Source organism: Falco cherrug, chromosome 6 (assembly GCF_023634085.1).
Source record: "Falco cherrug isolate bFalChe1 chromosome 6, bFalChe1.pri, whole genome shotgun sequence".
NCBI lineage: Eukaryota > Metazoa > Chordata > Aves > Falconiformes > Falconidae > Falco > Falco cherrug.
In genome coordinates this window covers 10,185,037-10,198,726 of record NC_073702.1, presented here as the reverse complement: position 1 = coordinate 10,198,726, position 13,690 = coordinate 10,185,037, and the positions used below count along the sequence as shown (strand labels likewise).

General features: G+C 38.4%; 1 protein-coding gene across 2 annotated transcripts in view; it reads right to left on the bottom strand.

Annotated features, from left to right (window-relative positions):
• Positions 1 to 67: 67 nt before the first annotated feature.
• Positions 68 to 13,690, bottom strand: part of IMPG1 (interphotoreceptor matrix proteoglycan 1) — a 66,797-nt gene continuing 53,174 nt past the window's right edge. The window contains exons 13-19 of one of the 2 annotated variants that reach the window (XM_027799291.2): positions 12,573 to 13,120; positions 11,567 to 11,786; positions 7,426 to 7,636; positions 5,351 to 5,527; positions 5,071 to 5,252; positions 4,671 to 4,751; positions 68 to 1,821 (exon numbers count right to left, since the gene is read on the bottom strand). In XM_027799291.2, the coding sequence (XP_027655092.2) occupies positions 4,720 to 4,751; positions 5,071 to 5,252; positions 5,351 to 5,527; positions 7,426 to 7,636; positions 11,567 to 11,786; positions 12,573 to 13,120 (1,370 nt within the window). In that variant the 3' untranslated portion in view covers positions 68 to 1,821; positions 4,671 to 4,719. The remainder of the gene's footprint in view (positions 1,822 to 4,670; positions 4,752 to 5,070; positions 5,253 to 5,350; positions 5,528 to 7,425; positions 7,637 to 11,566; positions 11,787 to 12,572; positions 13,121 to 13,690) is intronic. The other variant, XM_005434978.3, reaches the window with a different exon arrangement.

Here is a 13,690-nt window from a genome sequence, read left to right as displayed (position 1 = left end):
GCTGTAGCTTTACATCAGTTTTAAGATAACATGATGTGTTTTAGTGTGAGATTAAATACCAGCTCAATTCTCTGTGAAATTTTCAAGTAAATATTTTTATTATATTTTATTGAAATACAAAAGGCTTACGTCCAGCAAATATATTTGGTAATTAATAGTTGAGAGTGATAAATACAATAATGAATAATCATTATTAAAATACACATTTTAAAATCACTTATTTTTTAATCTGATTATTGATAACTAGCATGAATTGAAATGTACTAAACACATACAAAAATACATTTGTAATGGAAAAAATGAATGCTGTCAGCATTCTTAATGCATTCTTAACTTACATGAGCAATAGTGAAAAGCTAACATTTGTTGGCAGGGGTGACTTCTGGTGCCCTGCAAGAAGTACTTTTAAAGTAGAGTTTTATTCTGAAGTGTTATAAAACCACATCTTAGGTTTCTTTTTTATATTTTTTTTTCCTAGTTAAATTAAGTAAAAATACTTTTTCAGCTGTAAAAACTCAACCTTGTATTCTTGGTGCATTGCCTTCATTTGTACACAATCACCAGTTTTGGTGGTTCTGCAGGCAAATCTGTGCAGTTAATTGTTTGGAATTCATAAACAGTTCTTTTGAGTGTACGTAATAAGGTAAACTAAAGTTCGGTCTTCGCTGTGGTAACTGTGTGGTACAAAGTAAAAAGAATTGTCACTAAAACCAGCTACTGTCCTGAATACATGAGAGTTTCACATCTGAATGAGGAGCTGTCGTCCAGCGTAGTCGTGAATGTTGCAGAAGCTCAGTTTGAGCTGTAAGTACAACTTGCGATATGCACCGAGCAACAAACAGTGCCTGGATATGATACACAGGTGCAGCATATAGATGGAGATATACTCAAGAAAAAGATGTTCAAGGTAAAGTAATGCTCATACCTGAATCAGGATTGTGGATCCATAGGGCATGAACTCTTAAGCCTATTAAATACTTAATGGCCACCCATTGTCTGCTTAGATTTCTTCTACAAACACTAATAATAACCTCTAAAAATTGTTTGTGTGTATGTTGAGTTTAAAGTGTACGCACTTACGGGCAAGACTGTAACCTGCTTGCCTCGGGGGGTGCTCGTGAACCTAAATCTCATGTTCTAAAAAGATGAAACTGCAGGTATTGTGCCTCAGCAAAAGGTCTGAAGTTTTGGGATAACCTGGCAGTTTAACCAGAAGTTAAGCAGTGAAGTGTATGTGTACATATGTGTACATAATGTGTTTGCTAGCAGAAAAATAGGAATCTGATGTTCATAGAAACGGTTAAAAAAAAATAATCCCAGCTTCTGTGTGGTTTGCAATGTGAGCATTGCAGGGAGAGAATGAAAACGTTCCCAAATGCTTTTAATGTGGCCTTTGGTCAATGACAGGTCTTATTTCCGTGTCTGCCAGTCACAGGAGTGTGTGTAAGGAAGGTTCATAAAAAGGTAGAGGAATGTGATAAAGTTTCCCTGACATTTTTATCGGAATGGTTGTGACATACAATATTGGAAAAAAGTCACTTGTCAGCAAAATCTATTTCTAGCACTCAGCCCTTAAATAAAAATACAGTTCAGGTGTGTAAGCACTGGATGCTTAATGCAAGCATCTTAACACTGGTGACTTCTTACTAGGCAAACTTTAGATATGGTCAGCTTGTTCTTATTTAATAAAACATTTTTTTTTTAATGTGTACTGTTTTTAAAGCTGAAATGTTATATCCTTAGAAATCCTTGAATATTTTCCATATGCATCATCAACCTGAAGTCCAGTCTTGGATAATGAAGACCTCCTTTTTTGAGTACCTGTAAGAGAAACTCTCATAAGACATTTGAATAGCTTTTGTGAATTTGAAAATGCATTATTTATCTACTGCTAATAGGCAAGGCCTCACTAAAATCTGTTGAGATAATGTCCAGGTCATTGTAAGAAGAACTGAGTTAATCCTGAAGTTATTTTTTACATACTAAGTTACTGAGTTCAGAGTAAAGTTATTATTTTTCCTTCGTGGTGTAACAGTGCTGTGCTTCCGTGTGAAATAACAAGCAAGTACCGCTGATACCATCATAATCTGAAGACCATGTTTTTGACTAAAATAATTACAGTGCGGTGTGCTAGAAAAGAAGTCATATCTAAAGTATCTACAAGCGTCACACAGCAGACCTGGGATAAAATGATCTTTGGGATGTTCAGCTTCTATGCATAGTTTTAAGTCTAAGCGTGGCAGCTGTGCCATGCGAACTTGTGAACGTATAAAACCCGACGCCTGGCATTCTCAAACTAAGAGCACACCACTTCCATCTCTGTGTGGTATTTTAGGTGTTCTTTCCTCTGTGATCCTGGTAATGAAGCACTAAATCTCTGATATTGGTGGAGGAGATCTAACAGGCTAGCTTGTATTGTTCTGTTGGTTTAATCCAAAATACTGTTTGCTTGATGATCCGAGTGACTGACGTGAGGATGAAACAAATGGCAGTTTCGTTTTTTGCTTCAGATTTAATGTCAGTTATCTTGCTTGGTGGTTGAGAGTCAGTTTTTCAGAGGATCATGCTGTGTGTTAGTTACTGGTTTTGATGAGCAAAGAATGATGCATTTTACATATATCTTGGGAATATTTGATAATGACTTTTAGGCTTCATTCGAATTACATCAAATGTAGCAGTCTTTGTCCATACCAATTACATTCAGCTTTATGAAACAAATTATTCTACCATCCTCTTACCCAGTGCTACGTTTCCAATGTTTCTGGGCTATTTTGTGTCAAATATTTCTGGATTCTGTAAGGCAGGGGTCCTCAAACTACGGCACATGGGCCGGGTATGGCCCCCCAGGGTCCTCAGTCCGGCCCCCGGTATTTACAGACCCCCCCCGTGGGGGGTTGGGGGGGAAACCAAGCAGCCGCAGATGGCCTGCTGCCACTTCATCCGTGCCGGCCCTCTGGTTAAAAAGTTTGAAGACCCCTGCTGTACTGTTTTATCTAAATTTGTTAAAACCAATTTTCTGTGGTATTTGTTGCAGTACAGTTCTTTTGAAAGATTAGAAAAGTTTGTGAAGAATCTTTAGAGGAGATCCGTTCCCTGCACCCCCACCCCACCCCACCCCCACCCAAGGGTTAGATCCATTACTGAATTTTGCCAGATAACATCTTGAAAAAGAAGCCCACTCAGCCATGCCATGTACTAGCACAAATAAATGATGTTTATAGGTTAGCATCCATTAGATCAACTGAAAAATAACGGATTTCACAGGTTGCTTTTCAGCTGTGAGGGTCTTACGTCAAGCTGTGTGCTTTATTTCTCAGCACCTTTTTCACAGAAGAGGGAACAGTCAGCGCGGTCACTAACAGGGGCAGCAGGTGTTACAAAAGTTGCGTTTTGAATGAGGTTGTGTCTTCAGCTTTCATCTCAAAGCCACAGAGAGCACCTGTGTGGGGGAGGTGGGCAGCAGAGCGTCGCATCATTTTGGAAACTCGGGCATGTTTGACTGTCAAGCGCGGTAGGCCAACTGAATGTGGACTTGTTGGCCTTGTGCCTCAGTCTGAATGAGCTGATGGGCTTGAATGCGTAAACTCCAGCTCATTGTTGCATTCTGCCGTAGCCCACAGAAAGGTGACTGCCCCAGTCATTTTGTCACTCGTATTGCACTACTTGTGGACCAAGGCACACCAAGTTCCCAGAGACCTGACCATGTAGAGAGGCAGCTGGGGTTTTCAGCTGCCTGCAATAACTTGTGTTTTCTACTGAACTCAGAAGGAAGAGCAAGTTCTTCTCCTGAACATGAAATGTTGTTTGTTAGTACCTGGATGACTAATTGGGTAAAACCCCAACCAAAGGAAACCCTTCTGATTTTGCAATCATTTTCCGTGTAGTGACCCTAAACTAAACTGGAGACATTTTTCATGCTTCCAAGGAAACCAAAGGTTATTTTGGCTTCTACTGGAATTTTATGCTTATTTTCATATATGCCTTTAGAAATAAGACCTGTAACTACTGGAGATAATATGTCCTAAAAAGCTGTCACTGCTGCCATTACACATTGCAAATCGGAATTGAAAGACTGGAATTTTCAATTTGGCATAAGAATCCTCAGTATCCACCCCCTTCTGAAAATTCAGTTCAGATGCCATATTCTGTGTTAAAAATCCTAGCCTGTAAGGTGTTTTCCACCTTGTGTTATGGAAGTGGTGCTCTTAGTTTCAGCTAACAAAAGCTGTGTTTGTTCTACGTACGTTTTTCTTCCTCTGTCGACTTTTTCCAAATGATTAAAAATGTGTTCAACACTAGGGCTCATTTTAAACTTAAGGAATGGTTAAAAGTGGCCCAAACCACCTAGCTTTTCTTAAACCCATTTGTGGTTGCCTCACTTCTCACTAAATTTATTCCCTTGACTAGATTTTGAGAAAAGCTCTGACAATATACTTTTGACAATTCAAGTAGAGTCTAGATGATGCAGGCCTGGTTTTCTCCCACAGATGTGCCATTTTATTCCGTTCATAAAATATTTAGTGTTTTTGTAAGTAGTAATTTTAAGTAGATCAGCTGCAATGGAAGTTATTGTTTATTGCTCTACAATTACCCACAGACACATTTCTTTAAGATGGGTGTAAAATACTAATTGCAAACATCATTTAAAGTTCTCGAAAGTAGTCACAAACCTTGGTTTTGTCTGGCTGATGCTGGAAATTAATTTCGGAGACTAACTTGTCAGTCTTGGCTTTGTGAACTGGTCTGGTGACCTACAACATTTAAAAAAGAAATCAAAACACCAGATTAATTATTTCACTAAAGCACAAAAGGCACTCGGATAGGAGGGACCACCAAAGCCATGCAAGAGAGCTGTAAGAAAAGCAGTTCTAACAGTCCTGTTTATGAAACCTACACAGCAGTAAATGTGGAAAGCAAATAAATTAATTAGTATTTTTAGTTCTGAAATAGCCAAGCAAGTGGTTGGAATCAAATGTGATTTAGTTGTAGGATTAATACATGAAGATGGACCTGTTATGTGAGGTGGGGCTGTATGTTGAGGGGTAAAAAAAGGATTTCCATGCATTTTACCTCCATGCTGAATTGTGTTTTCAAGTTCGTGTAATGCTTCGTGATCAATGATCTCTGTGGAACTGACACAAGCACTTACACTGCAAGCCGTTTGACAAAAGCTAGTTATCGGTTCATCATGTTCAAAAACAGGGTTAATCCTTACAGCATTTTCTGAACTGCAGCTGTTGAGAGTAGCACTTCTACAATGCAGAACATTTTTGTTTAGGTAAGTTTTTAAATTGCAAAAGAAAAAAAGGAATATTTTGAAATGTGAAGAAAAAGATTGTGAGCAGCTTACTGCAGATTAGAGTTTCTTTTGCTTTTTCTTCTTAACTTAAAAATTAAAATGATGAAAAGAAAAACAAGGCTTAGTAAGCCAAGTAGGAGAGGTTTAAAAATGAAGGGTTGTATGGGTTCTGGAGCAAATTTTGCACAGCGCTGTCCTTGGTAAAGCTCGTGTCTACGTACCGGGCATCTAAAATAGGGAGAAGAAGAGGATAATGTACAGAACTTGAAGGCAGAAAATATAGAGTACCTCAAAGGAAAATCTGCAATTAAATATAAGGACAGTACTCCCAATACAATTAATTGTTATGTATGAAAAAACGTGATTGATAATAGAGGAAAGATAATATTCTTAGATTCGTGAGAGTGAATGTTATATAAAAAGACACCGATATTTTCTTTGCCAACCTCCAGATTTTAAGGACATGATGCATTTGGAACATGTCTGGCAAATTTCTAGCCCCACGGGTGAAGACGAAATAATATTTATGGCTTAGAACCTTACAAGTTCAGGTGTGTTTTAGAGAAATATCTAAATACTTCTTTGAAGCCGATGTTCTGTTCATTGGTGATTTCAGTCTGAGTAGTGAGGTTTGAAATAAGAATTCTACTACAAATAGCTCAGTTTAAACAAAGGAGAAGATGGCCCTATTCTACATAAGAACACCAGGGTTCCAGTCAGTGGAAAAACTAGCGTGGTTCTGAGTAAATTCACAAGCAAAAGGAGCGCTTGACTGAAGCAAATAATAGGGCATCATTTTCTCTCTGCAGACTCTGCAAGTTTGCACACACTGTCAGTCTGAGACTTGTGGTAAGCTTGTTCGTACCTTGCTATAATTCAGAGTTTCATTTATTATTTTTAATACTTTTATCATTCCAAATTATGGTTTGGTGGTAACTGTACATCAACTCAGAGCTTTTCTGAAAGAGAGAGGTGTTTTTTTCCCTCATGCTTTGGTCTTCGAGTAGGCTATACCCTTTTCTACTTCAGTAAAGTTTCGAAGAGGACCGACCTCCTTAGCTCGCAGGCTGATTTCCAATACAAAATACCGCAGCTGCACTGCTATGGCTTTGCAAGTCAGAAATTTAGCAGTACCTGTGGTGAATTCAATATAATCTTGCGTTATCATTTCTGCGATGCCCGCTGCAGAAAATGAGTAACAGCAGTTATGTTGTTACAGTGAAATTATCATATGAGTAATTTTCCTCAGTAGTCTTATTTTTTGACATCAGTCCGAAGTACACTAAAGGACATATTGTTAACGTTGTAATGTCAGTATTAGGGGTGAATAAACTAAGAGCAAGTAATACTAAGAGCAAAAATTATAACTTGTCTGCTGCTTGTACACGTGGCTGGTCAAGTACCATGTGCCAGTCTAGTATACAGTTTCACAGTGCTCTGGGTAGTCAAGTCTTACCATGAGGTGAAATTTGATACTTTTAAAAGCGAATTAATATGTTCCAGTACTGTGGTAGTTCTGAATATGTGCTTAACATAATTTCATGTAAAAATCCTTACGGAGTGTGTTTGCAGTTAGGAGGAGCTGCTAATCTTCAAGTCTTTCCCAGAAAGCCCTGAAAGCAGCTTCAGCCTTCATGTGCTTTGTTGGGTGGTCGAGAATCAGAATAGTGCTCATAGGTATGTTTATAAGAATATAGATTTCCTTTTTAATAATCTTAGAAAAATGCAATTTCTTAAAATACTACTATGTAACCCACGGTAAAACTGTGAATGTGTTTTTTCATTTCTCCAAAATGTATTTGGAAATCTGAAAAGAGCGCATGGTTTTGTACGTGTCATCTCTGCCAATGATGCTGAATTTCTAATAAATTTCTAAAGCGTCTCTAAAAAATAAATAGATCATGATGCTCTGTGTGTACTAACAGGCAGAAATGGATTTATCCACAGTGAGACTATTTATACTAAAGAAGGGTATTGCAATGTAGATTAAAGTGTCTGAATATTGAGGTCTTGGCTTGTTAGCATAGTTTATGCTGTTGAAAAGAATATACTCAGCCCTACTTGTTCATGCAATAGGCATATCAGGGGTCTGTTAGCAGCATTCATCTTAAGCACCATTTATTTACCTGCAGACAGCTCCTCTTCCTGGAACTAACTCGCATTTCCCACCATTGACGCAAAGATGTGGTTCAGACTCACACAGGCTCCGACAGGGTGATCCGTCTCGGCTTGCATAACCAGGTTTACAAAGGCAGTCAGCCTCTTTTGTCCACTCGTTCATTATGCACTCGGAAAACTCATCACATGCCATGAATTTGCATTGGTCTGCCTGATCGGCTGTAAACGATGCGTAAATCGTTAATTCATGCATTACCGAAAGTAACTTGGCAGGCTTTGTGTCAGCTAGAGAAAACAATTCACATTTACTAGCCTGCTATTTGTGCGTTTAATAGGAGGATGTCATCTAGCATGAAAAGACACGGGTCCTTCTTTCTGGAGATAACACAGCAAGCATGCGAGCTTATATTTACTTCTACATTTGTCTGCCTCATCACTATTAAGTTGTGATTTTACTTTCATCTCACTGACAAGAATTTTCACATTTGGATATTGTTGTCCCTTTTTTTACTGTAAGTGCTAGTTTTATACTCATGGATACTGTTACAGTCTTATGTATGTGTAAGAAATCGTTTCAGCTGTAATGATCTTAAACACATAATTGAGGACATGACAAGGGTAGGGAGTTAGATTATTGAATATTGCACAGTACTATGAAGACTGCAGCCCAGAAATACTGGCATGATCTAGAGAAAATATGTGCTTGCAGGTCTTTTTTTTTTTTTTTTTTTTTAGGTGATGTGTTAGCCTTGGGAAAACTTGCTGGGGTTTTTTTTTAATTTTTTTTTTTTTTTTTTTAGATATTCATAAGGGATGCCTCTGAGATTAAGGGGAAATAAGCCCGCTGATGTTGGCAGGAAGGCTCAAATCAGAGAGAGCTTGAAGTCCTGAGTTCAGCTGTCACACAAGTCCACTCTTTTCCCATTCTCTGCTTCTTACTAGAAATGTGAAAAAAAGACCCAGGAGTCATTTTAACGTGGTGCTCAGCCCAGCTTGGGCTGATGGGATGAGGAGGGGGAGGGCTGCACCACCGACCTTGTCATTTTCCTGCGCACTGCGTGGTAAAGCCCAGCATAAAGATGTTGGGATATACTTTGCTCCTGGGCTGCAAATATATGTACATGTAAACTCTAACAACTGGGCATCAAAGTAATACAATAAAATACAAGTAACTTTATTGTCAGGCAAACCTTTGGTTATCTGTAAAATTATATATATATATATATTCCAAGTACTTTGCCCTAGTCATTGATACGACTGATTAGGAATTACAAAGTTTAGTCTCTAACGAAACAAAATGAGCTGGCAAATCAAAAGGGGATTCTTACTGATTCTTTTCTTACCCCACACAGAATTGCACTCCAAGCAAAACCAGAACGCTTCCAAAGGAAAAACCGTTAATAAAGGAGTTTGTATGATTGAGTACTTGATTAAAACAGTAACAGCTGCATTAACTGCATGTTCTCCTGCAAGTCTCTCCCCAGTTTTGATGGTCACAGTTTACCTTTCTATCCGTGGAAAGAAAGACTGATACTGCTAGTGATATGAAGAAATAGTGTGAAATAGGGAGAATAAACATCGATTGTGATTGTATGTGTCTGCTCAAGGAATGTAGGTATGGTGACTGGTCATGGGTGTGGTGTCTGGTCACGTAACCATACAGCTTTAAGGAAATACCTACTCTTCTTCCTCTAACAAAGGGGCTATTTATAAAAAAGGATGAGAAACATTCCAGTGTTATCTAGAGGGAGCACTAAATCTCCTCGCTAAAGAAAACCGGATGGTCGACAAGGACATGAATTAGCTGCAAACCTGCAAGACCACCACATTCCAGGCAAAGGACTGATAAGCTAATTAACATAAGAAGCGAGAGTAAGCGGTTTAGGTAACGAATATGTATAGGCGTCAGTTGAACATTCATTTGTTTTATTGTATAAATATGAGATGGTTCGTCACTTCGGACATGCGCGCTTGTGGTGGAGGGATCCTCCGTGCATCTGCGCGCAATAAACATACCTACTTTATAACTTTTGAGTTAGAGAGTTTAATTCCGTACGTCACTAGTTAGGAGAGACAGGCTCCGTCTAAGCATTACCCAGGGTTGTGTGCAGTTTTCAGAAGCTAGAAGGTCTTGGCACATTTCTGTTTGACAAGCAGAGCTTGGCATGAATATTTTGCTGTGTTAGTGTCATTTTTTGTAAGTTTGCACAATGTGGTCTCACTTTCCTTAAAGTGTTGGGCTAATTACCTGCCATACTTTGTCATCTTTGCTGTATTTTCACTTTGTTTAGATTACAAAAATAATGCAAGCAGGTATTTTTAAAAGCCTGCCATGTTATTCTTTATGGTATTACTTATGATCAATGCAGTCAACCCTTTGCAGCTGCTGAACCTTGGTATATATTTTGGACTGTCAGTTCCCATCAGTGTTTCAATTTGGTATAACATCATTACCACTAGATGGCTCTTACTTTCACAACGAATAGAAATTTGCTTAATTATCTTAATTTTCTAAACAGATTGGGGTTCTTTTGTTGTTTTTTGGTTTGTTGTGGGGTTTTTTTTTTTGGTTTTTTTTGGTTTGTTGTGGTTTTTTATTGTTGTGGTTTTTTTCCCTCAAGTGAAAAGACCGTCGGGCTTTGAAACAACTGCTTGGGAATACACTGGCTTTCTAAACATAATTTCTTCTATTTTGACATTTTATTACTGCTCATAAGCCTTGAAAGAACAGCCCCATTAACAAACTCATTGTGACACTGTTTTCTTGAATTAATGTTGAAATACCACATCAGTAAAGCAGCTGATATGGATGACAATGAAAGATTTTTAAATTTTTCTGTGTTTGCGTTTTAGCAACTTTACCATTTTAATTTTTATTTATCAAAAATTTACTAGCAAAGCAGACAAGGTATAGTGGTCCAAAGTTCACTCTTTCCAGGGAACTCATTTAATACTTTATTCAGCAAAATATCAGTATTTCATGTCAGTATTTGATAGTTTGAACACTGCGATTTTGTTAACTTTCTTGACCACCCACTATCTCTGCTTTTAGTGGCCACGAGAAGGTATGTGAAATGAGAACAGAATAGGAACTGCCTGCATAAATTGCAAATGGATTTTTGTTCTGGAATTGTCAGTTATGTACATAAAAAGGCAGCTGAACCAAATCAGTATTGTTCTTCTCCATGCCAATGAAATTAAATTTGGCTCTGAAACAGTTACCAGAACCTGAAAATAGATCTAGGCTTCAATTTTATAAAACAGTGTAGATTTTGAAAACTCTAAGCTTCTGATGTTACAATACCATCCAGATGTATTACTGTCTTTTTACTGTTTAACAGACAAAGGTTTATTTGAAAGGTATTAATCCAGAAAGGATTCTGTAATTACAAATCTATGGAGTGCTACATATAGCCATGCTGTGGTCAGTGAGTAGCTGTAGAATCAAATTATTCCTAGAAATTGCCTCCTTCAGTCCTGAAATCTGTAGCCCTTTAAAAAAAGATTTAATGAAGCTCTAAACTATGGTTTGCTTACAGCATTGCAAAAATTATCAGAAACTATATTTACGTACTTGGGTGCACAATTTGCCTAAGTCACTCCTGTAAACGGCACATGAGCATTCTTTACACCTGTCTTTGTTCAGCCCTTATTCTAGAATGAGTTTTAAGTTCACTATATTCGTCTCTGAAAAGCAGTAGGTGTACATGCACAGACCAACACTTCCACCCAGCATTTCATTATAGTGTGAAAATATGTCTGCAACGTAATTTGCAACATTGGACATTAGGAAAAATTTCTGCCCTGAAAGGGTTCTCAAACATTGGGACAGGCTGCCCAGGGAGGTGGTTGAGTCACCATCCCTGGAGGTATTTGAAAGACGTGTAGATGTGGTGCTTAGTGACATGGTTTAGTGGTGGACTTAGCAGTGCTGGGTTAACAGTTGGACTTGATGATCTTAAAGGTCTTTTCTAACCTAAACAATTCTATGATTCTATGATCTTTTTTTTTCTTATTACTTCTGCTCATTGGGAGGCTATTGCTAATATAGTTATTTCCAAAACAGCAATACTTCTGAAGCTGTAGCAATCTGGAAAAGATTATCTGCTTGGTTTTGATTTTGCACATACACTAGTAATGCAATCTTACCTGGCTCAATATCCAGGGAATAGCTGTCAATCTCTAAATTGAGGCGTTGAGCTGCAGCATCACAAAAATCTTCCAAAACGCAGTGTACTGCTTCTGTGATATTGTATGGCACTGTCCTGGCAAATTTCATTTTGCTATTCACAATCACACTTCCGTTCCTGAAGTTAAGTATTTCCAGGTGCTTAAAACCTGTAAGGTTGGACTGGAGGTATGGAAGTAGCTGAAAAACACAAATTTGCCTTTATTTTAACTTACTGTCAATGTCTACCTGCTATTGATTTCTCTTATAGTCACTTTTCATTATCAAGTACACACACCACACACTTATGTCTTTGAATTTAATACAATTGTTAAACTCCACCACCAAATTCATTTTTCTGTTTAGCACTATCTTCTTCTGGACTCTTGCATATTTCTGTATAATGTATTGAGATGGATGGGCAGCAATTTTCCCTGTAATGAAATGCACAGCAGCTGGGGAGTTTATTCATCTGGAAGAGAAAAAAATCACCTTACTCAAGAGCCAACTTTAATTATTTTCAAATGTTCAATCCAGGCAGGTTAGAGCATAGCATAATCGGCATGTTACTGAGCTGACCTGCTGCCCTATTGTACCCGTAGAGAAAATCCATATCTAATCACATTCCCCTTGCTAAGCTATTATATAGTTTAAAAGGCCTAATTTTAAATCTAGCATGTAGACACAAGCCTCGGATGTATTCAGCACTGCTATACTGTTGACGTGAATCTAAGAAAAAGGCAAATAAACTACATGCCAGGTGTATATCTGGAGTCTCTTGAATAAGTAAAAACTCCCATCACTGGCTTCATAAACTCTTTCTTCGTACCCCGAGAGCATGCCAGGCTTATGGATCCTTTAAAAATACAACTTATTAGACTGAATTGTAGTAGGGTCTGATATTGTTAAAATACCGCGCTCTTCAGTGTATTTCTTTAAACTGTGCCTGATTATTGCATGTGGTGTTCATGTTGATTTTTCACCCACCAATTGCATGAACTGTTGTTCTAGTGCTTTGTATTCCAGCGAGCTCCTGTTGAAGAGGTCATCTGAAAAGTGCATGTTGGTTACCCTCAGGCTGAAGAAAACCACTAGCTCTTTGCCTTTGGCCGCGGTTGTCATGGAGCTGGTAGTTACATACTTCGGCGTAGGAGCTGGGGTGGCTTCTGCAGGCTCAGAGATATAACCGCTGCCGTGCTCCACTTCATCTAGCGCTGCTGTGCTCATCACAACGTGGTCTAACTCGGCAGCAATGTCCTGCACTCCTGTCTCAGCGCCATCGGGAGGAACGCTCTCAGATGCAGGCACTGAGGAATCCAGTACCTCAAGGGACTGCTTGATGATCTCAGTGTGGCTGTAGGATGGGCTGGTTGCTGCAGGCATTGGTGCTGACGGTAGCATATCTGTAATAACATCTTCAGGCGGTGTGGTAGAGAGATTGCTCGAACCAATAAAGAAAGGCAATGTTTCGTAAGTGCTTTCTGTAACCAAAATGTCATCGCCTGATGATTCTGGTTCATCCATGATCTTAATTGCTGCAGAAAAACAGGGGTAAAACAAATAGCTATTTTGAAAAGCAAGCATAACAAACATCAAGCATGGAAACAATATTCTTGTTGTATTTCCACTGAAACATCTTTAAAAACAAGATTTAACACTATCTAAACTTGAAAATATTATTTCCATCACCAAAGAAGTACTGGAATCAACCACCTCATCCACATGTTTGAGTGACGAGATTTCTGTGGGTGCTGTGTTTATATAAGAGTTACACTTGGTAAATATTTCCTGAGCCATTCCAAAGTGCATTCTCGTTTTGAAGGCACATAATCACAATGTCAGTTTGTATTGACTGAAAGAGTAGATTGCAGCTTTAAGCTGTCTGTTCAGATCAGTTGTAAGCTAGAGTCATTCTGTTCCCCTTTGTGAGAGGTTACAGCTATTATTTGCTGGTAATCCTAAAATGTGGTTACAAAAAACAGTACAGCCTCTTCAGATGCAAACCGTCAATTTACTCCAAAGATAACTGCACCAAGTGAAAGCAAATTCAAGCCTTAAGAAATCATCTGTTGCACCTGAAGCAGCCATTCGATCCAGATGCTGAA